This window comes from Prorops nasuta, unplaced genomic scaffold, assembly GCF_024137725.1.
Source record: "Prorops nasuta isolate Cenicafe-Biocafe unplaced genomic scaffold, Cenicafe_Pnas_1.2 PNAS00005, whole genome shotgun sequence".
In the NCBI taxonomy this organism is placed as follows: domain Eukaryota; kingdom Metazoa; phylum Arthropoda; class Insecta; order Hymenoptera; family Bethylidae; genus Prorops; species Prorops nasuta.
This window is the reverse complement of record NW_027116802.1, coordinates 8989248-9014356: the sequence shown is the minus strand read 5'-3', so window position 1 is coordinate 9014356 and position 25109 is coordinate 8989248. Positions and strand designations below refer to the sequence as shown.

General features: G+C 40.5%; 1 protein-coding gene across 3 annotated transcripts in view; it reads right to left on the bottom strand.

Moving 5' to 3' along the window:
* The window catches only part of mtt (mangetout), a 67154-nt gene that overhangs the window by 4783 nt on the left and 37262 nt on the right, over positions 1–25109 (bottom strand). For all 3 annotated transcript variants that reach the window (XM_066726669.1, XM_066726667.1, XM_066726668.1), the window contains 7 exons: positions 21868–22010; positions 6443–6613; positions 3637–3778; positions 1376–1627; positions 754–928; positions 528–640; positions 278–427 (listed from right to left, as the gene is read on the bottom strand). In XM_066726669.1, coding sequence (XP_066582766.1) covers positions 278–427; positions 528–640; positions 754–928; positions 1376–1627; positions 3637–3778; positions 6443–6613; positions 21868–22010 — 1146 coding nt within the window. The remainder of the gene's footprint in view (positions 1–277; positions 428–527; positions 641–753; positions 929–1375; positions 1628–3636; positions 3779–6442; positions 6614–21867; positions 22011–25109) is intronic.

Sequence of the window (25109 nt, the reverse complement as noted above, 5' to 3'; positions counted from 1 at the left end):
TGCGCGCGATACATACTTTACTTATTTAGGGATTGGAGGACATTTTTCTCATGGTCGAACTACGAAGGATATATATTTATATATATATATATATATATATACAGGTCGATCAATCATTAGAGAATTCTTCCACGTTTCACAGAGACATTTTCCTCCACGTCCATTCTATTTTTGCTCCTTTATTGTTATCCGAGTTACACGAGTGTGTATTATGTATATATATATATATATATATATATATATACGACTTCCGAGTTGATTGTCTCTCTAAACTCACCCGACATGTTCAATCTCAGTTCCTTTTCCACGTACTCGCCGACCTTGATCCACTCGTACTTATCAGCTTTTGTCTGCTTGAAGTGGATGATATTGTACCTGGCAGGACCGTCTCCATCCTTGTCAAACTTGAACTTGTCACCGCTCAGTCCTGCGAAATGATATAGCTTGTAACGTGTGGCATCATGATTTTTGGCTGACAGAAAAAAGAAGTAAGAAAAATGATGATTGTGCCCATTGGGACGACTGACCTTCGAATTTGACCTCGCGCAGATAATTCAAAAGCTCCTTCCCCTTGATTTTATCCGGTTTCATATTGGCGCATAGGCCCGGTTCCCCGCGGCAAAGGTGAGTGTGCATGTCTCTGACAAAAACAGAAAGGAGGGAAGGGAGGCAAAATTATAGCAAATCTGATTACGCGTTCTCTATTATCGGTGAACGAGCCTCGTAAACAAAACGGTTATCTTTATGCAATACCTAAAAGCGTAGGCAAACGCCATAACTGCATCGGAAACGAATTGCAATTGGTCCTCGAAAGCTGTATTATTTTTCGTAAGCCGCTCTTTGGTGGTGCACTCTTTCGTATAATTCAGATTGTACGGGGTGCGGGAAGCGTTTGGATATCGACACTGGAAATGGTCCTCCCAGAATTCTGAAATTCAGAGAAAAATAATATAAAAAATTCATGAACGACTGACCATTAATTAGATAACGTTTATTTATCTATTGCTGTTATTGCTGCTGCTGCTGCTGAATCGAAAACTACGGACTATATTTCCCCGGAGAGTCATTATTTACAAGGGAGGAAGGATAAGCTTGCGAAAAGCAAAAGGAAATGGCAAAGTGGTAATTAAAGATAGTGATCGAAGAGCCAAATAGAAACGGTGCTTTTTGGACGAAGAAAAATCGTCGGGCAAGAAGAGGAAGCAATCGATTAGCGTCCAAGTTGAAATGCTGCATTTTCCTGAGTCACAGGTATAATACAGTCGACTCTAATTTTATATGCGTAATATACCACACATATATCTATATACTCAGATATTACAAGTTTGAGAGAGCCGATCGAAGGACCATAGTGAAATTAATCTATCGAACTTACCTACGAACCAAGGATTCCTCCGATTGTTCTCTACTGTCAAGTTGAGGAAGTACTCCTCGAAACCCTTTACAGGATTGGCTTGGGGCTGAACCGATAGAGTCCCCTCCACTTGGGCTTCGTTACCCTCGCTCACTAAGCTTCTCGCGCTCCAACCATCGCTTCCTATCCATGAAAATACTCCAGTGGCGTTACAACGCTTTACAGCCCTCATCACGCCGGCCACTTCTTGATCCGAACCGAAGATAATGCACCCTGTGAAAAAAGCTTGTTCCTTCAATCGTTTTACAACTCCGTTTTGCACTTTATTAACGTTCCCTTAACTGATATTATTATACTATACATTCGTTTATTATTATTCATGACTGGCGAGAGGATTTTTTTCGCCTGTTTTTGCTGCACTTTTCATTACCCTACGGGTATCCGAGCTGTATGCCTCTCTTTTATAAATTCCGCGCGCGTGTACCGTATACTTAAGAGCGTTTCACGTAAATATTCAGTAGCCGTACTTCCGCATTAAATGATGCGAGACGCTCCTTTTTCTCGTGCAATTGGCAAACGAGTCCCGCGGGAATAGTACGTCCAGAAGTCTGTGCTCCGCTGAAGTCTTGATTAGCTTTGTGGGGGATGAGAGAGGCTCGGTCTCTGCGCCAATTCAAAAATTCTTTTTACCTTCTTGACTTTTGCATCTTGAGAATTATGACGCTTCTGAGATATCGCAAATTGCTACTTTGCCAGTTTTCTTTGTTCGAGTCAATTGCAGGCTGATGCTATCATCCAACCAAGAGTCAACTTTCCTAATAAATGCTTCAAGTTTTTTTCCCCAAGCTAATCCAAATTTTCATTAGAAATTTTGCTGACTTTCTTCAATTGAACTTTTTCAACTTTTTGCTGTTCCTATCTTCCCCTGTCCTGCTCATTAATGAAATAGCGAAAGAATAGGAGAATGATTGTACTTAGGCAGATTGGACCACGTAACTTTATCAGATTACACGGGATTTCCGTATTTCTTGCCCGGCTTTCGATGTTAAATCTCCACCCTGAGAATTTTAGCGACCCTATTGTGAGCTAGGATTGCTTTTTATCTGTACATTTACGGATAAACTTAGCGTACCTTGCAATTATCTGTAAGTTTCTTAATGTTTGTCCCATTCCATTTTTTATCTATATATATATATATATATACTTTAGGGTTTTACAGTGACTGCCGTTTTATTACAATAAAATCTTTATTTATTTAAACAATTGAAAAGACACGAAAAATCATAATGAAAACTTATTAAATATATCATTTTCCTTTCATTTATCCTAACGAATGTTTACAAAGAATACAGTTATGCGAGTGAAATTAAATAAGCGAATATGTCACATTGATTTTCTTGAGAACGTCACTTTGGATTACAGCACGATTATTGAGCAACAGTAAAAATAGCCATTATCGTAATTACGATAATTTTATCAGAGAACAAAAATCCAATAAAAGTCGTGAGAGTGGAAAAGTTCCGCTGGTCATTTAAAGCTAAAAGCCTTTCTTCCACGAATATAATAGTACGCTATAAAAACTTTTGTTCATTTAAAAAACAATGTAAAGCCTATATATACTATAGTATATAACCCAACAGCAATATCAATTATTCAGTATCGAGCTTATATTTTACAGCATTATCCACATAACCCGACTCGGTTGGGGATTAACATATACATTCGATTCTACTAAATCTCTCTTTCTCTATATAGCTTTCCTTCTCCCACCCTCAAAACACGTTTGGAAATTTGCTCATCATCATCTATCATTCTTCTCGACTTAACAAGTTCTTACCAGAACTGGTTAATAGCAAGCGATGTGCATTTGAAAAAAAGTTGTAATTACTCCCTCGACTGTTCATCATTAAAATCCTTTAGAAATCATGTTTATCCTTGAAAACTCTCTCGTCAGAGCAGACTCGCCGAAATTACTTGTATTATTCTACCATTTTTTGGTCTACTTTGCATTTAAAAGTGGGTTTCATTTTCCCGGAGGCTTTTTTCTGGCAAACACGTAATTCGCGTAGGAGAAATCGACGATAATCGCGCTAATTGCAAAGCACTAATGTCCGGAACTACAGCTGAAACGTGAGTTGGTTGGCACATATGGTTGGTTGGTTGGCTTGTTTGAGTTGCGAGAGGAATTAGGGAAAAAAGAGAGAGAGGGAGAGAGAAGGGACTGGAAAACTGTACTAATGACGAACAATGGGAAAGTTCTATACAGTGACAAATCAGCTTACCTCTAGCTCGCTTAGTCAGCAGCTTCAAGACAATGTTGTCGTAGGCCGTTTCCTTCGCTACTCCCGAATCCTTCTCCAGCTTTTCCTTAATGGCGATGCATATCTCGTTTTCTGCCAGCAGTTTCTCCAGCTCCGCAAAAGCCTTTAACAAATAACACAAAGAATGTGCACTCCTCGACGAAAATTTCATTGCATCGTGTGTATTCCAAACGTACCGGAACGGGAAATCGATCGGTGTGAAATATTTTTGCAAAATACTACTAAGAAAATATAGCGTGCTGTAAGCTGAGATTCGACAGGGTATTTGAGCAGAAGCAGAAACGGTGTATAGTATATATATTTTTCGGCGGTCCTTTGTTCCGCGCTCAAGTATACTCAGCATTTGTTCCTCGAGTGGAGCAATTGATGTTTCGGTGTACCTTCGGCACGACGTATACACACACTCACACATAGAGACAAGAGGTCTCTGCACGATGGAACGTGTTTGTGTGTACGTGTGGTCCACTAAAGACTGGGAGGGTGCTTTTAAAAGTCGTAAATCGCGAAAAATGGGAGCGCTGGGAGAGCAAAGATATTACGAGTGGCGACCCTTCTTTTTCAAAGAGAGCTCGACTGTGTAGTTTACCGAGCAAAAATAGCTTAGGTATCAAATATTTGACCTTGACCAACGTCTCGGTTCTATAATTAAAGAGGAAATTAATTGGCAGTAGAATTTTCGCTGGGATCATCGTTACAATTGATCCGGACTGTGTTGGAAATGGGAGAATGCGAGGATTCCGGTAGATCGTGGTCCTAGACAGTTCTCGGCACTATCTTTGAGGTTATGGTCATCGGGTTACCGCGTCGAACCTCTGGAGTATCGTGCTTGATGAATTTATTACGCGCTTTGATTTGATCTACTCGTGTCTGCAGTACAATGGAACTTGCTGCTGTATACACACACACACACACACACACACATATATATATATATATATATATATAGCGGAGGGGTGGTGGGAATAAATTTGATATCTATATAGCAGAAGAGCGAAATGGTTTAGTGGAAATCAGCACGCGACTGATACAAATTATTAAAGGCCAGACTTGTCCAATCCGTATATATATAGCATCAGGCGGGATGGAATCGTTCCATCACCGCGATAAATTAACGTCGAGTTGCAAGAGGGGGGCCGGCCTAAACGCATTATTCGCATTTCAGCCAATTTTCCCATTGTTCCAATGCGTTTCGGCCTCGGTTCACCCCGCGGAAAATCTAATTTGCTTACATGCGTTACATACACCGATACCGGATATCCGTCACGTGATTTCACTTTGAGCCCCACCGTTTTACCCTTCGATCATCATATACATATATACATTCTTCTCCTTCGCGGTCCTTTTAATCGTTATTCGTCAAAGTTAAATAAGCGTATTACTCTTTTGTGGTATCCATGTAATTAAAGATTAGTCGTGAGCGCAGAGAACGAGGAGGATTATGGTGGCAACAGTATACTCATTTTGCTCGTGAAGATTTTCCACTTTTGCGATCATGCAATAAAGTAAGAAGCAGGGAGTGCGAGTCGAGAGCGGTTGGCACGTTTCTTTTTGCCATTAATGAGGTTCCCGAGTGTGCTGGAAGGCTCCTATACTCTCTCTCCCACCACTGCGATATCCTATATATGGAACGAGCTAAAATCGTTGAGCGAATCCTTCTTCTATATACCTTTCTTCTCTTCTTCAGTCTCGTTTGTTTACACCATAAAGTTTTTTTATCACCGTTCAAATTATGACCGTCTTCCGCCTCGGAAGCTTTTATTGCTAATCTGCGAATTGTCGAGGAGACGCGTTAGACTCGTTTTCTATTCAAATTCTAGGTATATATATATATATATATATATATATATATATATATATGTAGATATATAATATACATGCACCGTAAGGAATTATAACGCGTCGTCACAAAGCTGCTGGATCTTTCGCAGAAAATCTCGCATGTCGAGCGCATCTCATCCGTGTGAGAGTCGAAATGGAAAGGGAAGGAGCGATGCTTGTCGTGTCTAAAAAGCGTGCAAACTTCTGCTTTGCGTGCTCTTCCGCGAATTATACCACGCGGTGAATAATTTGCGCGATATTTTTCCTCCAACACGTGGCTCGATAAAATTTTCCTCTGATTTTACGACTAAATTTTATTGCTAATTCATCGCACCACTATATTTGCTCCTCGTTTCGCCATACAATCCCGCCGTCGCGTGTCCCAACGCGAACAACATCGATGCACGGAAAGACACAGAGTCGAGAACAGAGAACTAAGAAACAAAGGAAATTATAATCAAACCTTCGTTACGTATGCAAAAAGATTGCACAAGTTGCAAAGTTGTTACTCTGGGAAAATGTTCGCCACTCGGTTTTCCTTTTTTCGGACGAAAAGTGGACGCGTTCCCAGAAAGTTTTCCCGAAGCATCTGACAATCTCGTTGGGATGCTAAATGGTTACAGCGGTCGAAGAAGCTCTTGGGTTTTTATCAGTTTCGAGGCGAAAGGAAGGACGGGGGGTGCGGGGTGTGGATGGGAATGGAAAAACAGCGCTAGCAGGGAAAATCCTACAGCAACGTGGGATTCTCTTTGATTGACTCGACTAGACGCGGCGACTCGTTAAAAGTTTAGGTGCTTGCATCTCGCTCGTCTGTAAACTGATCGGAGTCCCGGGGAAAATTATTGGAGCTATGTTTCACGTTTGGGGAGGAGAAGGGGGGATGGGAGATGTGGTAAATTTTTTATGCGAGATAAAATATTCCGTGGCTTTTTTTTCGCGCGAGTCCTACCTTAATACCGTAGTTGCTTTCCTCGTAAATGATGGAGACGTAGCTCCAGCCCATCTTCTTGATGATCTCCACCATTGCCTTTACCTGATAAGTATCGCTGGGAATGGTGCGTGTGAAATACTCGAACCTTTGCTTATTGGAGAGCTCCGGACTCGTTGAGAAAAATGAAACCTGCAACAAAGAAACAAAGGCATTCTTTAATCTATCGAAGTGTGGCCCGAGGGCCTATATCGATTTCAGTCAAAGCTGTACAACGTTGCTTTGAGAGATTCTCCCATTCCTCCCCATCTTTCTACCATTCCGGCTGGCAAGCTTTCAAACCGAAAGTGAAAACAATATGGATATACATTACTACTCGCTCATAGCGTTTATTCTCGCTTTATGCAAATGGTACTTGTTACCCGCGTTAACTCGTTATCCCTCCCATTCACCGGCACTCTTGATAGTGGGGTGTATTCGTTTTCTACAGATAAACGCAAATAATTGGCAAATTGTATTCCACTTGATTTCCATGCCATTACTTTCGCGTACTGCTCTCCGAATTATTTAACAGTTTAAACGAAAAGAGAAATTTATTGCGGTAGATAGGGAAAGTGCAAATGTAATTAAACCATTGTCTCTTAATGATAATATGATAAATCTATAGGACTTGGCGATCCATTTGGTCGGAGGGTAAATTCGTTAGAGTCGCGATTTTCTTTTGGAAGGAATAAAATATGGCACGTACATCCGCTTCAAAGAATATACCTAGCCCGTAGCGAATATATATATATATAGTTACGTGAAATGCTTTACATCGAAGGAATAAAAAAATCCAATTTCAGTATTCAGATTTGAGCGTGCGGGAAGCTTTCGGAGATAGTGCTGATCGTCGATATAAAATACATCGGTTGGATTCAATAATTCTATCATATACGAGCATAACTACGTCAGCCTTTCGGATTCGAATAGACGCCATTCATATACTCTATCGAATCTGTTTCGTCGGCCAGATATTTATGCGAGAAATTCCTTTCGCATGCATAATGGGAGGGCTGATGCGGACTCTGCCTGAATGGGCTAAAAAATTACTATCGTAAAACAGCATGGAAAAGCGATTAAATTCAGGGGAAACGATCCCTGCATCAATGGTCGAATAATTAGACTCGATTAAAAAGCAGAAATTTATCTGTTCCTGGCATCGTTAGCTTTTAAGCCCTTATAGAGATCGGAGCGATTAAATCGAGACGAGAATGGAATCAATTCCCTCCTATATGTGCGATAAATGGGAATTTTTGCTTTGTTGCCCTATATATAGATAGACCTGTCGGTCTGCAGGGAATTCGCAAGCCTGCGCCAAAATCGATGCATGGAAAACGAGAGTGCGTCGCTAGGTACAGGCTCCAGTATATATGTGCATATATGTATATGTGTATATGGCATGCCAAGGAAAATCAAGAAAATTTTTCTTCCTAGAAAAAGGAACGTGCGAAAGCACTGGAGAGAACTAGCCAAGTGTTGGTGCTCCAGGCTATGCTATACACTGTCATATTTTAACCACTCTACCACACTGGTTCAAGAATTTTCAGCTGACTTTGCCATTTCGATCAAATCCACTGCCATTAGGTCAGCTTCTACAAAACGATGGACATTACTGCTATGTGGACATTTCTTTGACAAAAAAAAAATTATGTCACGCTGTTGGAGCTTGACGCTTCTTGATTTATCGTCTCACACGTCACTGCAGGCTAGCTCTCGAACGAGGAAGATTCTTAAATATTAAATTTTTACCCCTCTGCAAAATGGGCTACCTCGATGCGGATTTTTGTTTCTCGTTATTATATCGATGATCAAACACGACGAGTCACTTTACAAGTTTCCTTGATAAGCGAAGATAGGCATAAGTGATGTATTGTGTATACATATATAGTTTGTGCCCTCTGAAGAATTATATACTTCAAAGGAACACGAAGAGGCTGGAGGTGCTTTTATTGTATCACTGACCTTGGGCTTTATGCAAACTCCCTTATAAGAAGTGTGATTAATGAGTGTGTCGAGAGGTGTGAACAAACAAAGTGAGAAGTGATTTTGGCCAATGCTTTAAAAAGCGAACAAAGGAAAAATCGTGAATACCTTGAGGTGCACTTAAACCGTTCTCTCGCCTATAGGTGGAGAAAGATATAAGCTGAAAAATGAAGACAAAATTAAGGATTGATAAAGGATTGAAGAATTGGGGCAATGATTGTTGGATCCTGCTGGTCCCGTTAAATTAGGTATATTCAAATGCTGGAATTAGAATTTTTGCAAAAATGAGTCATCACTGTTGCGGCTTTTAGAGAATCCTGAAAAGCTTTGACGTGGCGTCGTTGAGAAAGGCATCTGATGGGCTTTTGGCCTCTCTCATCACCAGGAAGAGCCATCTAGTTTTTTTTGCTGGACCAACTCGTTAAGAAGCGCGATTGTTCAGTTTCGGAGAAAGGATTCTGTGCCGCGCAAAGGAGGATAAAGCTTTCGAAAGATGCCATGGAAGGGTATATATATAGGAAGGAAGTGGAAGCGCATTAGCCAAGAAGTTCGATGTAGCTGAAATTAGCCATGTCACTTTGCTCAGGCATAGGAAGATCTATCAAGCCTTTCTCTTAAATTTCAATCGAACAGCGAGACGAGGAATTTTCGAAATATTTTGGAAAACTGATAAACTCGAACGAAGATATGGTGGTAAGTTTCGATACGTTTCAGAGATGGAATAATGAATATTGAAGTGAAAGGGAGAGGGATAAGTGGAGCGAGCTTTAGCAGCTTAACTTTGGCGGGAACTGTGCGATCTTATACGCTTCTTAATCTTGTTAGTTAGGACGATTAATTATCGATAGCTGATCCAAAGCCGTCAGCCAATCGACCGTTCTTTAGCTTTTCGCACACATTCATCTTAGCGAAACGCAGGAAGGAGCTTGACTCCCTGAAGACGATCGATAAACGCGTCTTTCCGTTCCTCTTTCTTTCCCGTAACGCGCGTCACCGTTGATAACCTTGAAAAGTTCCAGCGGGTCCTTTCGATCTCGCAAATCCCTTCAAAATTTTTTGCATTTATTCAGACTTCCATCAGCTTCTTGGCGCGACTGCTGGTGGGAAAATCCTGAAATCTCCAAAGCCGATAATTTGGAAGCGGAATGCAGTCGGAATTCTTCAGTTATTCCTGTTGGATTCTTTACTAGTCCCTTATATTCCTATAGCCCATGCTCTCTTTAGCGAGAAATTCTCAACAAGCACAAAATCGATGTAATTATCGATCGGAAGGTCATCCGTCGAATTTCCCGTGGCACTTCCGAGCCGGCGCCTCTTCGTTTCTCAACCTTTCACACAGAAAATCGTTTCCAGATCAGTGCCGTTTCATCTTGCTAGCAGCAGCCAACACTACATTATCGGTGATTGGATGCCATTATTCATTCCTATCTATATATAAATACATATATATATATAGTACATACACGTATTCAAATTTCACTGGTATCGATCAGACTGGGGCAGGATTACCGTGACGATATAATTATACACTAGCATTACGCGATTCAATTCTTTAAATATAGCAAAAGAAAAGGTGAAAATTGTACATAATCGTTATATAAATTAATGAATTTACATAGCGATGAGGTCTTTGCGCGGTGAAAGGATATAGGAGATGGAAGAGAGAGAGAGAGAGAGAGAGAGAGAGAGAGAGAGACAAAAGCTTGTCAAGCGTTCGAGAAGCGAAGAGCTATATATAATAATCAGTGTAATAATAAGTGAGTCAGACAGAGCTTTATCGATCGATGAATTTGGGGTTAAGTGCTAAGTTTGCATGATGCGTTTGAAAAATCTTATTAGAACATTTAGCTTTCCATGTGGCTGGATGGAAAATCGTTCCAGGTCGATGATTGAATTGGCGCGTTATAGAGAGGAGGGATATAAAGTGACGAAGGGTTGGCTTGGCTGGTATTTGACTGGGCAGGCAAGGAGTGGAGGAGGACCCGTTGTAGTCGCTCTGCGGAAGGACGACGGGTTTATGTAGCGAGAAACGAGGCCGCGCCTTATCTCGTAGCCCGGCGAGCCACAAGCTCGTTCCATTCCACCAATACCCCTCTTCCTCGCTTCCTTTGCACGCTACCCTGCCAACGTCAACCCCCCTCCCCATCAACAATTCCGCACAGCAGCCCTTACAATTATGCTTCACGCTCCCATAACACCAACACACTGACCAAACCTGCCTTGGATCTTAACTATATTTATCACCTTCTGTCCCACCGTTTTCCCCAATTCTGCTGCCCGAAACAGAAGCTAATAATTCCCTCATCCTCGGCCCCACACAAAATTCCTCTGCTGTCCATTTCTCCTTCTCGGTCCTCGTGATTTCCCGACGCTTGTATATTCCTTGTGGATTTATGCCGTTGTTGGCTCTGGTTGGGTAAATATGACACGATGATTATTTCCATTTCGCTCTACCCTTCCTCCACACCCCCCTCCCCTGTGTGATTCCGTCCAATCCACCGCAGTATGCCCCTCTCCACCGAACCTCGCGAATCTTACCATACACGCGCGTTATCTCTTCTATGTACGCACGATAAATATCGAGTGACAAGTGTAAATGCAATTTAATCAAGGGGCCCCCTATATAATAGTTTTGTAATCTTCATTAATTAGGCAATTGGACGTAACACGCGGAGATTAATCGTTTAACGCACCTTGATTTATCAAGATTAATGACAGCCTGGACATTTCGACATAAGTTATCTTGCGGTTTTCCCAAGCAGAGTATCACGTCCTATCCTATTTATCAGATCATGCTGTAACATCCCTGCTGAGAAAAACCACTACATTTATCATAGTTTGTCGAATCCTCGCAGGCTTTCGACGGTGCTTCTCTGTTTCCTATACCAGAAGCGTTTCGAGCCACTTGAAAAATTGCTTCCACTCAGTGTTTTTCACGCGTGTGCACGTGCAAAAGTACGAGGGGAAAATATTTAATTAGACGGTATATCATTTGGGGTCAATGACCCATTCAAAGTCGATGGACGTGCTGTAATTGCTTCGGCGATAAATCGGTTAGAGCGATATACTATATGTATATATATATGTACTATCTATGTATTGTAGCTACAAGAAAAATTATAGAAATACAGAAGTATATACAGTGTGTGTGTATATATATATATATAATAATAATATATCATGACCGTGTAAAATTGATAGCGCGCAATGCGAAAGATGTATTGCATTGAACGCGATTTAAGCACCTTCGCATATTATCGGCGTAATGCGGGGACGGAAACAGAATTGATGACGCTTCCAATGCAGCTTTAGCTTGGCACGTTTGACACTCCCTAAACGTATTACACGATACCGGGTATTATTCACGCTACGCACAAATCCATTGAAGCTGATCAACGGTATAACGTATAATGGGCACGTATATAGATATTGCAGAGTGATTCGCAACGACAGATTGGACTCAAGAAATTACAATTGAAATTGACGAGAGATTAAACGAAATATTCCATCGCCCCTGTCAAACGTCGCAGAGCAGTGTTAAATTTTAATGAAAAAATTAAACGAGCAAAAGGACGAGAAAGAAAATGAGAAAATTTCTGGAATAAATTCTCGCGTTGCTTTATCTTATCGTCGGTTGGATGCACTTTCGTTTTATCGAAATCAGACGAGACTTTTCGTGCGTCAGACGGCATTATCGTGGAGCGAACAAAGGGGCTGAAAAAAAAACCGAGGGGCGGAATTAAACAGGCCCTTTGGAGAGACGTAGGTATTCTCGAGAGCAGAGAGCAGAGCAGCATGGTTTGTTGACATCTGAGAAATGATAAGAATTTTTATTTTCGATTCGATCTGGTGCGGTGGAAACAGCTTGGTGCGGAAATAACGGCCAGACGTTGGATATAAATTGGTTCGCGACTTGGGCTTGACTGTACCTCCTCGTGTACGTACATACATATACTATAGCCAGTGTTCGATAAACGTACACGCGTATACCTATACGAATCTTGGGAGTATTTCCTTGTAGCGCGATCAGCGTTTGCATTTTTCTCCCAGTTGTGTGTTGGCCAGCGAGAAATTGCCAATCCCTTTTGCGAGGTGATGAGAGCAAATCGAATTACCATTAATTGAAACGAACGACCGGCTGTGACCAAACCACGCACAATTCCCCTCGCGGTATCGATAAACCTGGACGTTTTCGTTTATCCTTCAATCAGCTTTGACTTTCTTTCGTAGTCTCCTATATAGCCGTACATTTCTCGCCTTTTCTTCTCATCAACACACACACACACACACACATCTCGTAGATCGGTGGACGTAATTGTAGTTGTTTTTGTTACTAGCCTGCAGAACGAACGTTTTACGGAACTGTCAGTCTCAGCGTACGTCCGAGCTTGCCTTATCGCTCTGTCGTCCTTTCCCTATGAATTCTCAACTATACGATAGACAACAATAAAGCTGTCTCTCATAGTTTACGCGGGCCAAACCCTCTCGCAATAACACTGTAATTGAACCTATCTTGCATGTATATATATATATATATATATATATATATATGTATAAACTCTGTATCTCTCTTCCAGAGTGTTCTTCTTCCTTAATTTTTATCGTCCACTTTTTATAACCTTCGCATAAAATTCACCTGCTTGCCAATTTCTTCCTTATTTGCAGGAAAATTTGATAGCTACGATGCACCCCGTACTATCAATTTTTCTTGTCATTTTGTAAACATTTGTCCATTGAAATTGCTCTCTGAAATTTCATTATACCTATCAGCGGTATCAAGGTTTCAATATTCTGCCGAAAATCGGATTTTTACGAGGACTATGTCGATAGGTGGATTAGTGCGGCCAGCCAGCTCTACGCGGATAGTTCATATATATTTATTACACGTAGCTCGTTCAAGTTTTGTGGGATATAAGCGTGGGAGCTAAAGGATATACAAAATTGATAATTTACTCACGTAACGGAGAGATCTGGATGTTTTGATTTGGCGTGAGCTCGTGCCGAAAGGATTTTGGACGGTGGAGATTTTAGATTATTTCGCTAAAAAGGCAGACCATGGACAAAAATGATTCCTCGTGTAGTGGAATATGAAAAATTCAATTTTGAAGGGTGGCAACATCCCTGATGCGGATTTAAAAGAGGTTTAAAGTAACAATGCAATTCGGGGGCGTGGTTAAAAAGTAGACTATATGAAGTAAGAAAAGAAAGAAAATAAAGTTTATAATCGCTCCAACTATATACATGTACCGACTAGTGCATCTGTGTTTTATAAAAGCCAATAATATGATTTTTTTATTGTAAAAAGCATCTATCGATTTACTAAATAATACTCTACGCTCGTAATACAGGATGCTCATGGCAACATCACGTCAGAGTTGCCGGAGATAGAAGAAATAGGAGTTCGGTGCCAGAAGAAAGTAAGTTGAGATTGTTTATTTTTTTATCCGGTGTGTGAGCTGGAACCATCGTACCATGGGTAGCTCGCTGCTTTGATTCTCCGTGACGCAGGATGCTCATCATAGTGTAACATCACGGTAGAGTTCCCGGAGATAGAAAAAACAGGTGTGTGATGCCAGGATAAAGTAAAAGTTGACATTGTTTATTTTTTTATTCAGTGTCTGAGTTAAAATGGTAGTAGCACTGCCAACTCAGGGGCGTTGTGATTTTCCGCAATACAGAATGGTCATCGTAACATCACGTTAAACGACCCGGACACCGGAGATGGACAAATTAAAAATAAGGAGGATGAGCATTGCGTCTCTGCGAAGGGACCGACCGAACCAACAGATCTCACAGATAGATGTGGCATACATTTGCTGCAAGTACCCCAGCATTCGACGTCAGCGTGCTGCTACTACTACTTTTTAGCATCACTGACGGAGAATAAATCCACCAAGTAAATGCAATAAATAAGTACTACGCGCATCGATCTCCTTCTACACTTGCGTTTGGACGACATTGAGTGGTGAAGTGGCTCAGCGTAAAGGTCTCTTACAAGTCCTTGCGAGTCCATGGGAGTCACAGGCTTAGGACACATAAAATAACTTAATGTCATACGTTATTACTTTTACGTGAAAACTTACGTTACGTGATACGTAAGAGAGACGTACGGTAAGACATAAAGTATCGCGTTGCGTTGCGTAGCTTTCTGATGCAAAGCTCTCTGTCTTGCCGTACGTCACTCTTAATGTCACGTAACGTAAGTTTTCACGTAAAAGTAACGAAAGGCATTAAATTTTTTTATGTACCCTAAGCTTCAGCCAGAAGCTATAACAGACACCACCACCACCAGAAATAAGTCTCATCCCCACCGCTACTAAACGCACGCGTAGAAAAGGAGCCAAAATATACTCTAGAGATCCTTATTCTTTCAGCGGTGCATTTCAACGTTCTCGATTAACTTTCAGTTATGAACTTTCCAATTACTTTAATTTTCTGGCAAATATCAAAAGAGAATATTTATCTACAAGGAATGCTCTAAAATTATGTTCAGCTAAATTAGCATAGCCAACTTTGGAAACTGCAAACATTCATTTTTAAAAATTAAATTGAACATTTATAGTTGTAATTTTAGACGATTTACATATATATTTATTTTTTATGAAACCAGAAGGACTGCCCTTCAATTTGAACTTTTTCGCAACGTCCTTATTCGAAAGTTATGATTTTGTCCAATTTTCAATATTTTAAAGAATTCTTGATGTAGGTATATCAGGAACCTTAAGTAATTCTCAAATCGACTACTGATACAGTAAAATTCGTAGAGTTACGTCTAACATATTAAGATCGTAGGATAATTTAAGTAGAAAAATAAAACCTCGAGTCTGTGTTTCAACTCGAATTCGACTCTTTGACAGAAGAAAGTGACTTTGCTCGCTGATTTTCGTCAAGAATTATCTGCAACTCTTAGCAATTGTATAAAATAATTGCAAACGTCTGATTATCAGGCAAAGGACATAAATTTCTTCGTAGTAGTAATGAGTAAATCTGTAGTAGAAGCGTGAGCATCTCGTGATACGAAGTAAGTAGTAGAGGTCGTGCTTTAACGAGGTTGCTCCACGAATTATCTGGTGAATAATAAGCATTCCGGATGCTCGTGGAATTGCAAGATAGCATTCCTTTGCGGGGGCTTATTATCGAGCTGGGAAATTAGCAGATAAGATCGCGGGGTGATCACAATTGTGTCATCTCGATTATAGCTCTGCCAGGTGCAACAGTCATAACGATGAAAGGCTCTACTTACGGAAATTAGCACTTAACTTTTTTCATTCCACTTCAACAACTCTTCCGGTGCGGTTCAGCTTCCACAAGCAACCCCTAGGCCAAATCACTTACAATTAGAGATTGCTCGACTTGCAATCTCATGTTTATAATTAAACTTTCAGGATTCCTCTTTTCCTAATTACTCCTGCCTATTACGGATTAAATTTCAAAACTCCAACCAAGCAGGAGCGTTAAGATAATTAGTCGTTTACCCTCCAATGCCTTTGTACTTGGTTCTGCAGATTTATTTCTCCATATTGAGAAGAATTTTTCCCTCGTTTACCTTTACGCATTATCCTCTCTCTCTCTCTCTCTCTCTCCCTCTCCTTCACTTTACAAGCTTTAAACTGAAGAGTTTAGGATTTTGGTTCGGCCGGCCTTTGTAACGGCCGATATTGTAGCGCATTGTCGAGTTACGAGTGCCCTGTTCATTGTGACTGTAACTAGCGATAATTGCGGCTCGTGCAGCCATCGTCACTAGTGGACAGTTTATTACCAGCAGAATCGCTTGACTGATGATCCAGCTTCATCCCTTCTGGCGCGTTATTACCCGGCTGTCTTGTAAAGGGGCATCGATGATTCCACCATTGAACCACATAAATGTCGATAATTGCTCGATGGCTACTTCGAGAGAAATTAAATTCCCCGCATTATAATATAACTGTATCTATAAGGTAGCATCCTATAGTATAACACTTCTGCTAGTTTTCGCGCAGAAACTTCTTTCAGTTATCGGTCCGCTCAAACTTGTTGGAAATTTAAAGCCTCGGGGTGCGTGTTTACGTCATTCTAGCGCCGAGTCGTTAATGACTTGTAACTAGTTTCCTCTATAATAGCCTGACGGCTAATCAAAACAACGGGAATATCCGGTTAAAACCCCACTATAACAGCCTGAATTCAATAATTTTTTTTTCCTCTGCAATCAATGGCCCGCAATCGCGTTAAAGCTGTTTTTCCTTCCTTCCGAGCAGGTAGAAACCACGTGAAAGAAAAATTTCTTATCAATTATCCTTGAGGATAAAAGAAAACGGGAAGAGTTTATTTTTCACTTTTTCCCCTTCCAATCTTGTTTATCTACGTGAATTCCCCAATGGTTCTCCTGGAATAACTTGTTCCTTCTAACCTGACTAACTTCCCGAGGGTTCGAAAGGCTTCTGGTCAGACTTGTGGGATTACAGGGAACACACGATATCCTCTATTCGGTTAAGCTCCAGATTACACATCTGGAATAACACGTAGGACAGTAATCGACTCTGGCGACTTTTGTGCTTCTCTGTTTTTAATGTATACTATCCATCATGCATGCACTATATGTCCAGACGCACTCTATTTTTTACATTAATCTTCCGACACTCTTATGCATAACAATAATCTCACCTTGCGCATCTTGAATAGTCCTATGCTTATATATGCAGTCCGAATATTTTTCATCAATTCTTAATGAAAATCTCGAGGACTTTGCCGTAAGTAGGCTTTGGCCTTTGACATTTCTCAATTTGGAAGTCGAGATGTCGACGGTGGGTCGACAGGTGGAGCAAGGGCTTCGTATATGCATGCATGTGTTTCTTGGCAAGTTGCCTGCCAGACTTTTGTCACGGTATCTGCTGGTTCGCTTCATGGATGACGGATGGGATCCAATGAAGCTTATCGAATCTGGCGCAGATTATCGATCAGAGAGACAGTATAAGAACGGTCCCAAAGGAGTGGGGGGGGGGGGGGGGGGGAGTGGGTCGTTGAGCAATGAGGTCAGCCTGGACTCTGGCGGTACTTAACCGTTCAATGACTAATTGGCAGTCTGCATTAATGATTCCCGACACTTTACTATCCCCCTTTCGGACACGGACATTGAAAAAAGTAATTTTCAAGCTGAAGGCAATGATGAGATTCTCCCCTGCTCACTCTCATAAAGCATAATATATATGGAAAAAAAGCTTTAAAAATTGGCGAGTTAAAATTTTCAATGGATATGGTGTAGCTTGCGCTCATTCACCATGTTCTTCCAGCTTTCTAAATTCCAATTTGTAACTAACTAAGCCTTTGAAATAATTATGATGGCGTGCTTTGTTGCCTGTAGCTCGCAAGCTGATTGCGAAGTGATAAAGCAGGTATTGAAATACGCGTGTAATAGAAAATTTTACACCGCTTTGCACGTTTGCGTTTATAGCGCTATTTAGTGATTCGAATAAAATTACATTCAGAGTCAATAATAAAAGCTCGACTTGCAATCGATCGATGAATTTATCATTTAATGGCTTTTTTTTACCCATAGGAAACACTGTGTATATTTCTTGCACAATACGAGCTTGTAATAGCATCGCGTAATCACATACGGAGGGAGAGACAGACTTTTATTAATAAATAAATGAAGATGTCCGAAGCATTATTCACAAATAACTTTGTATTGCTATATATTTCAATACAACTTCACCATTATTTATCAGGGGTTCGTAATAAAAATTTAAAGTGTCTATTCTGTAAAACCGCATTGAATTTTCGGCACTTTTGATAAATCTATCTTAAAATACACATAAGTGGATATATATATGCATTTAGCGATACGAATCATAATAATCGCTAATAAATTATATTTCATTTGTTGAGTAATGAACTAATCGTGTAGCAATCTTATGGTTTAACCGCGGCGCGAATGCTAAGTGCTACTTTAAATTCGACTAACCTATTCAGGTATAATGTTAGTAGATGATTTGCGTGCAAGATTCCCGCTTATATTTATTAAAAAAAAAGAAAAAAAAAACTGCTACACCTCTGACGTCATTAAGCGAGGGTTTAATATCGGGGTATAATTTTCTTAAGGAGCGAGTTTAGATAGTCGCTGACCTCTTTTTCCTCTGTACTTGCCGAGAAACGTCTTTCCCTAATACGAATTTTCGACTCTTCATTGAATCTTATTTTTAGAAAGCAGAAAATTGCGCGTATGTGTTACATTTATACGAAATACCCGAACCCAAATTTTTTATAAAATATTGTGTTATAAATATGAAGTTTCTATCGTTTGCAAAATTCCATTAAAGCTTTCAATAAGCTACCTCCTTATCTATGGAGATGGGCGATAATGGATCTTTTGACTGATTCACCAAATCGCTTTTTCCCTTATATAAAGCCTAACCTCCCGGGGAGTACAATAAATCAAGTGTAATTCTCAAATTTACGCAGTTTCCATAGGTAAAATCTGAATTTCAATATAATCCCCTCTATATTTTCATGGCAAGCAGAAATTGAAATGGATCATCCCCTTTTTTTTTTACTTTATTACATTTATTGCAGTCCGCATATAGGTTGTAGCTTTGTCGATGCCAGCAACAATAACAACAAAGATTTTTCTAATATTTTACCAGCAGCCAGTTTTTACATTTGAACAATGTGAAAAGTTTGACGATGGAAATCATGGATAACGAGGGATTGAAGAGAAAGCTACAGGATAGAGCAGAAAAGAGAGTCGTTAGAATTTTTCAATCCGTGCTTATTCCGTGTACGTAATGTCCCTCGTGGCTATTAAGCACGTTTGCCTTTCAAATTGAAATTCTTTCAGTCTATATCGAGGTAATGGGCGAAAGGACATTTTTATTAGAGTATGACGACCTGGCTTAATCAATTAACAGAATTGAGATGAATAGAGAGCGAAAGAAAAGCTGCTGTGAAATACCATCAGATATGGGTTTGATTGAAGGAGGTGTAATGCAAAACTCAACGAGTATAATGAGATGAATGAAGGAACGTAAAAAAATGAAATTAGATAGGGTGGAAGAGAGAAGCAATGGGGTTGGGCTGTAGATGGATTATGGTCTGGGAGGGGAGGGGTGAAGCGAGGGAAGGGTAAAAGATTAGGGAAATTCAGCCATTGTGTGATGGCTGATTTAAAAAAATCTTTCGGTATATTAAAGTTGAAGAAGGTAGATAGCAAAGCTGGCTTCTGCAGTGGATAACTAGATGGGATGGATCTTGGGGAGAGAAGAATCATGGCTTGATGGTCCGGGGTAAATGACCAACTCTGCGAGTTGGCCGTTACGAGACCGGATTAGCTAATACGATTCGCGTGTAAAGCTTTCAGTAATCGCAGCTACGGATGATGAAGAGTAATAACGATGTAGGGACGGACGTGCTTTTACACTCCGGTTCGTCTTGTAGTCGCGGTGATTGATGAGTCCGCAACCACTGAATTCCCTCAACGTTCTTCGGCTCCGTACGTCCTCGCTGCATCTTGCCGTACCAGCTATTTTCTTCATCGGATTTCCCTCCAGAAATCAACCTACAGCTTTGCCAGCTTCTTCAGCCATCGAGCCTACTTTATCCTAGCTCCCTTAGTCCCATCAAGCCTGTTCAATTAGTCACCGCATGCAGCGCGTTATTCCAACCGAACCTTTTAATCATTACACATACGCACCTCTAACATATACACACACACACATATATATATATATATATATATGTAGAATGTAGCTTTTTGCCCCTATACGTACCACGTCCCTATCACAATCAATCTTTTTTCAAGTAGAATTTAATTGGTGCCTTAAACGAGACGCGTGATTTCCATTTTCAATCGAAGCCTCGCTCTCTACTACCGAGCCACATAACTGAATCTGCTGAATAGAATCTATTTAATGGTATACGAATTACGACGATTGCGAAACGCCGCTTCTCGAGACCATAATTGGCTATTCCGCGTACTGTTTATTGCTGAATTCATCTATTTCATTGTAATTGAGAAATTCAGTTGAGTGTACGATTATTTATCGATAAGTGAAATTTTGATTATTAAGTAGCTGCTATTGCGAATTCACGGGAGTAAATCCCTAGGCAGCGAACATCCAATCAAAGTTTCTGAAGAGATCGAGTTGTTTGCTATTGAAACTCTAACAAACGGTATGGACATCCTTTGTGATGAGTATCGCTATTTCTGTCGGGGATTCCCATTAATTGCACTTGAAATATCGGAAGAGAGGATAATTGGTAGGTGCGGGTGAATCTATCGTGAATTATTTTCCCCCTGTACTTTGGGAAATTAGCTTTATTTAACTTGCAAGCTCTTTTGTGGCTTTCCTATCCCACAGCTGAAGATCATTATACTTTGTATCAGGAGAGTTTCAGCTACCTTTTAGCTATCTCGCTTTCTCCCCTATTATACCGATGGAAATTTACCTAGAGAGCTTCTTGTATAGCTATATCTATATATATAAGTGTATACTATAAGCTCCGCGGGCTCTCTGCCCGTTTGCCCTTTCCAGCACGGAATGGAGTCGCGTTTTTTCTCTTCTTCTTTCCGGAAATAAGTAAACTAGAAATTCTTAAATGGTCCGAGAGCCCCGGATTTCCGACTACTGTCCCATTCTACCCGAAATCTCTCTGAGTACCTATGGCGATAAAGTCAACGGGGAAAAAGAAAACGGCAGTTAGATAGGAGAGAGGGTGGTGAAGAAGGAGGAGGAGAAGAGGGGGAGGGGGGGGGGGGGGAGCAAAGACGATGACCTCTCGCCATCACCGAGAAAGCTCTCAAGAGTTTAATTATATTCATTGCAATGTAGCCTAGTATCCATTAGAAATATTTGATTGGACGGACCGATAAAAAAATTCTCCCTATCAGAATGTCTCCCGCGGTAAGTGGGAAAAGATGAAAGAGAATTTCTTGTAATTTTCCTATCTAGGAAACAAAAATTTCCAGAGGGTTGAATATCTCTCATTAATTACGCGCCTCTTCTGTTTTTCACGTCTACCAGTTTCAATGGAACGGGCCTGTATTATTTGAGCGCTATCAATTCTCTGTCACTATGGCAAGTAAGCTGTAGGGATAGGGAGAATTCCAGCTACTCTTTGATAGGACTGCAAAAAGAGGATCGAGCGAATCCTGATAAAAGGCGCATTGTTTAATGCTCTGGTGGGTTCAGCGGTAGAGAATGCATCGTTACTCGGTAAAGCTGACCGACCAAGGGGTCTGCCAGCTGTCAATGAAGTGACGTCACTATCACCGTAATCCCACCAAGCTTTTTCCTTTTGCAGCCTTCTTTGTCTTGCAGCCCATTATCCTATTTTCATTCCCGTTTCTATAGATACCTTCGCGTGCACGGTAAACTGTGAAATCCAGCTTTAGAGGAATCTCTCCTAGTTTCCTGTCACGGTGAAAAATGATTTCAATCCTCACGTACCTGTGGAATCCGGAAGAGACGCAAGAGATTGGCCACCTGAATGGATGTTACCGAGCTGGCTGCCCCAACAACACCACTGATCACTTTTTTCTTCGTCGTTTTGTTGCAGTGGTACTCCGCTCCGTCGATATTACTTATCGAACCTGAAATACATAAAACAAAATTCCTGTATCGCCACGAAGAATATTCTTTTTATCATCGCTTGTACCAATAACTATTGGATTTTTTTCTCCGGCTGAATGCGTGTGGTTTTATCCACGATATGTTTCTTTTTATTTGTAGCTATGGGAAAAAACTGATCAAGGCCGATCACGGGGCTAGCAGCAGCAGCAACAGCAGGCTTGTAAACTTTCCTCGAGGGTGCACGTATATCGTAAATTACGCAAAGGCAAACTATTTTTGGTTGGTGGTGCATGCGAGCAGGGAGGAATGTGGGGGATTGCGGACAGCCAGAGCGGCTGGGACGCGCGTATCCGTTCTGCGGTGAGTGGCGAACGTCGAGCATACCCGCGCCCGGTGTGTTTCCGCAAACTCGTCGTAAAGTCAACAAATAGTTAGTCTCGTCGGTCTCGCTGGGTCTCGTCGCCATGCGCCGCGCTGCGCCGCCACCCCGCGACTGGGAAAGCCTTCGCGTAACTGCTATTTATGGCGAATAATATTTTTATCGCGCTCGTAAAATACAACGCGATGCTCGTAATTGGCTCGTTATCGCTCGGCCAGCGAGCTCTCGCCTGCCTCTTACCAAAATGGCGATGAATCGGCCAGATCTTCGCCAGCTGCTAATTCCAACTTACAAATCACCCACGATTTATTTATACGACACCATGTTCCTCCTCGTGCGAGAAAATCGCCGCACATACTTTTTTATTGCAACTTTTACAATGCCCTCACGTCGCGGGAAGCGATTGCATGTTTTACAGGTTTTACTCTCGTCCCGACGCGACGCAGCGATGCTCCTCCATCTCCCTTCCATCGTAAATTTTTAATTTTATGCAATTGATAATATATCGCTTCAAAGTGCATCTTGCACTGCAGTTCCTACCATTCATTGAACTTTCATTGCCGTTTAAAATCCTGTCAAGCTAGCATTCGTGTGTTGTGCTTGCTGAGACGTAGCAACACCTGTTGAATCTTACTCCCATACATGTATGTATATAAATATATAACTTTATATATATATATATATACATATATGTATAAAGATAATACGTATAAATATACATATGTGTCAGATGGCAAATGTGTGGTTAAAAGCACAGCGTTGTAACACGTGCTGTATATTCTTGAGGGGCATCAACAAATGGATCGCGTTGGAAGATGTCCATTGAAATTGAGGATAATTTGGCTAAATAATGAAACATTAACACGAAAATGGTAGTTATTATGCAGCTCTTTGCGTTGCAAACCTTGGAAATGCGGGACTTTGGGCGACTTTCAAAAGCCCGCGAGGTAATCTCTTAAGAGCTTCGCCAGGTTTGAATTAATTCATTGTCTGGAACAGCTGACCTTTGTTGTAACTGCTGGCAACCATTCTAAAAGTCTCGGTTAATCCTCGGAAATCGCAGTTACTGAAACTCAAATTTAACGTTTGCTTTCTTACAAAGTTTCCTTAGTTCAGCAACGTATCTGATGATGGTAGCAAGCATATTTCGATTTCTCCATATTTCTCCTTACCGCGTTTCTGTATTACCAGCTTGCATATGATTTCAAGCGAAACAAATGAAAAACAAAGGATCATTTAGAAAATACGGTTGGATTTATTTCAATTAAAATATCTTCCTACCGTAAATAAACATTTTTTCAATCCGTGGATTAAATTGTATCTTTCAATCATCTTGTAATTAACAGAAAATATTACTCGAGAAAAGATAAAATCGGTGCTTTAAATCATATATATATATATATATATATACCTACTGTAACTTAATAAGTAGACGAGGTTTTCTCCTTTAACAACTTAGCAAAAAGTTTTATACACACGTAAGGAACGGCAAATATTTGCTTAAAACAAATAAAAGAAATATTGGATTTTTTTGTGGAATTAGTAGTCAGTTAGGAAAGAGGGAATGATTTGATGGTTGAAGGGAGACCTCTTGCAAATAGGTATAGGAGCACGTGTGGTGTTTGGCAAAGAGAAACTAGGCTGGTGCTCTATGGGAAGAGCTGAAAAGTTTGTCAAGGTCTGACCGAGCACACGATTTATAAAAGGGTGTTATTGAACCTCGAAGCTCTTTGGAAAGGTGGCGAAGTACTTTTTCTCGCTGCCATTCGTCGAGACGTGACGTGAGCGTCACAAGGAAAAAAAATGTTGGCCATTTCTCCAAGGTTTGCCTTTTTCTCGGTCCTGCCGAAACGATCCCTTTGAGATCGTACGTGTAGTACGTGTTTACGCGTATACACAGGCACGAGCCTATGTAATTCTCTGCACAACCAAGTGAACTAGGCATCTACCGAACAGCACCATTTCTTTAAGTCGGTCTTATACTATACTCATCCCTGTGGGATCAGGAAAATGAGATGCACTATGGTATTATATAGCTTTTTACCTCACTTGCTTTCTTCTACGTCGCCATCAATCGACTCTTGAAAAACCTTTTACTACACTCCTTTCGGGGGATTTGCTACTTGTTTAATACCATAAATACCAGTTTTATATAGAATCCTTTCTCTTTTCTCTGGAATACTTAAATTAATATTTGAGCTGCTCTCTCAGTTTGTTCTGTGAGATTTGTTCGGTCATTGTTGGCACAAAGTCTATATTATAAGAGAGAATTCAAAGGTCTATATATCGATAGAAAATAGAGATTTATAAATATTCGTTTCCCTTTGATTTGTTGCTATACGCTTAATGTATGTTTTGTTAATGAGGATCTGATATGTATCTCTTATGGATAAAGTAAAGTGGAACGATAAATAAATATGGCGACGAAGAAGGCATAATAAAATCATTCGTTCTTTTGTTCAATTTTAGCAGCTCCTTTTGATTGCCTTTTTCCATCTATCTTTCTCCTTTATAATTTAATAGTATGACATAAGGCTCGAATTTTTCCAAGTGATTTTTTTCGATTTTCACTTACCTAAAAGAAAAGTTAAAGGTATCATTTATAGCTTTCTTTTCAATGAAAGTTGAATATATTGAGTCCTTCTTTGTTCCTTTTTACCTTACGATCGAAAATGGTACTTTGCAAATAAAAAAAAAAAACTTATTAAAGTTTTTATCATATCCACAAAATTTTCCACGA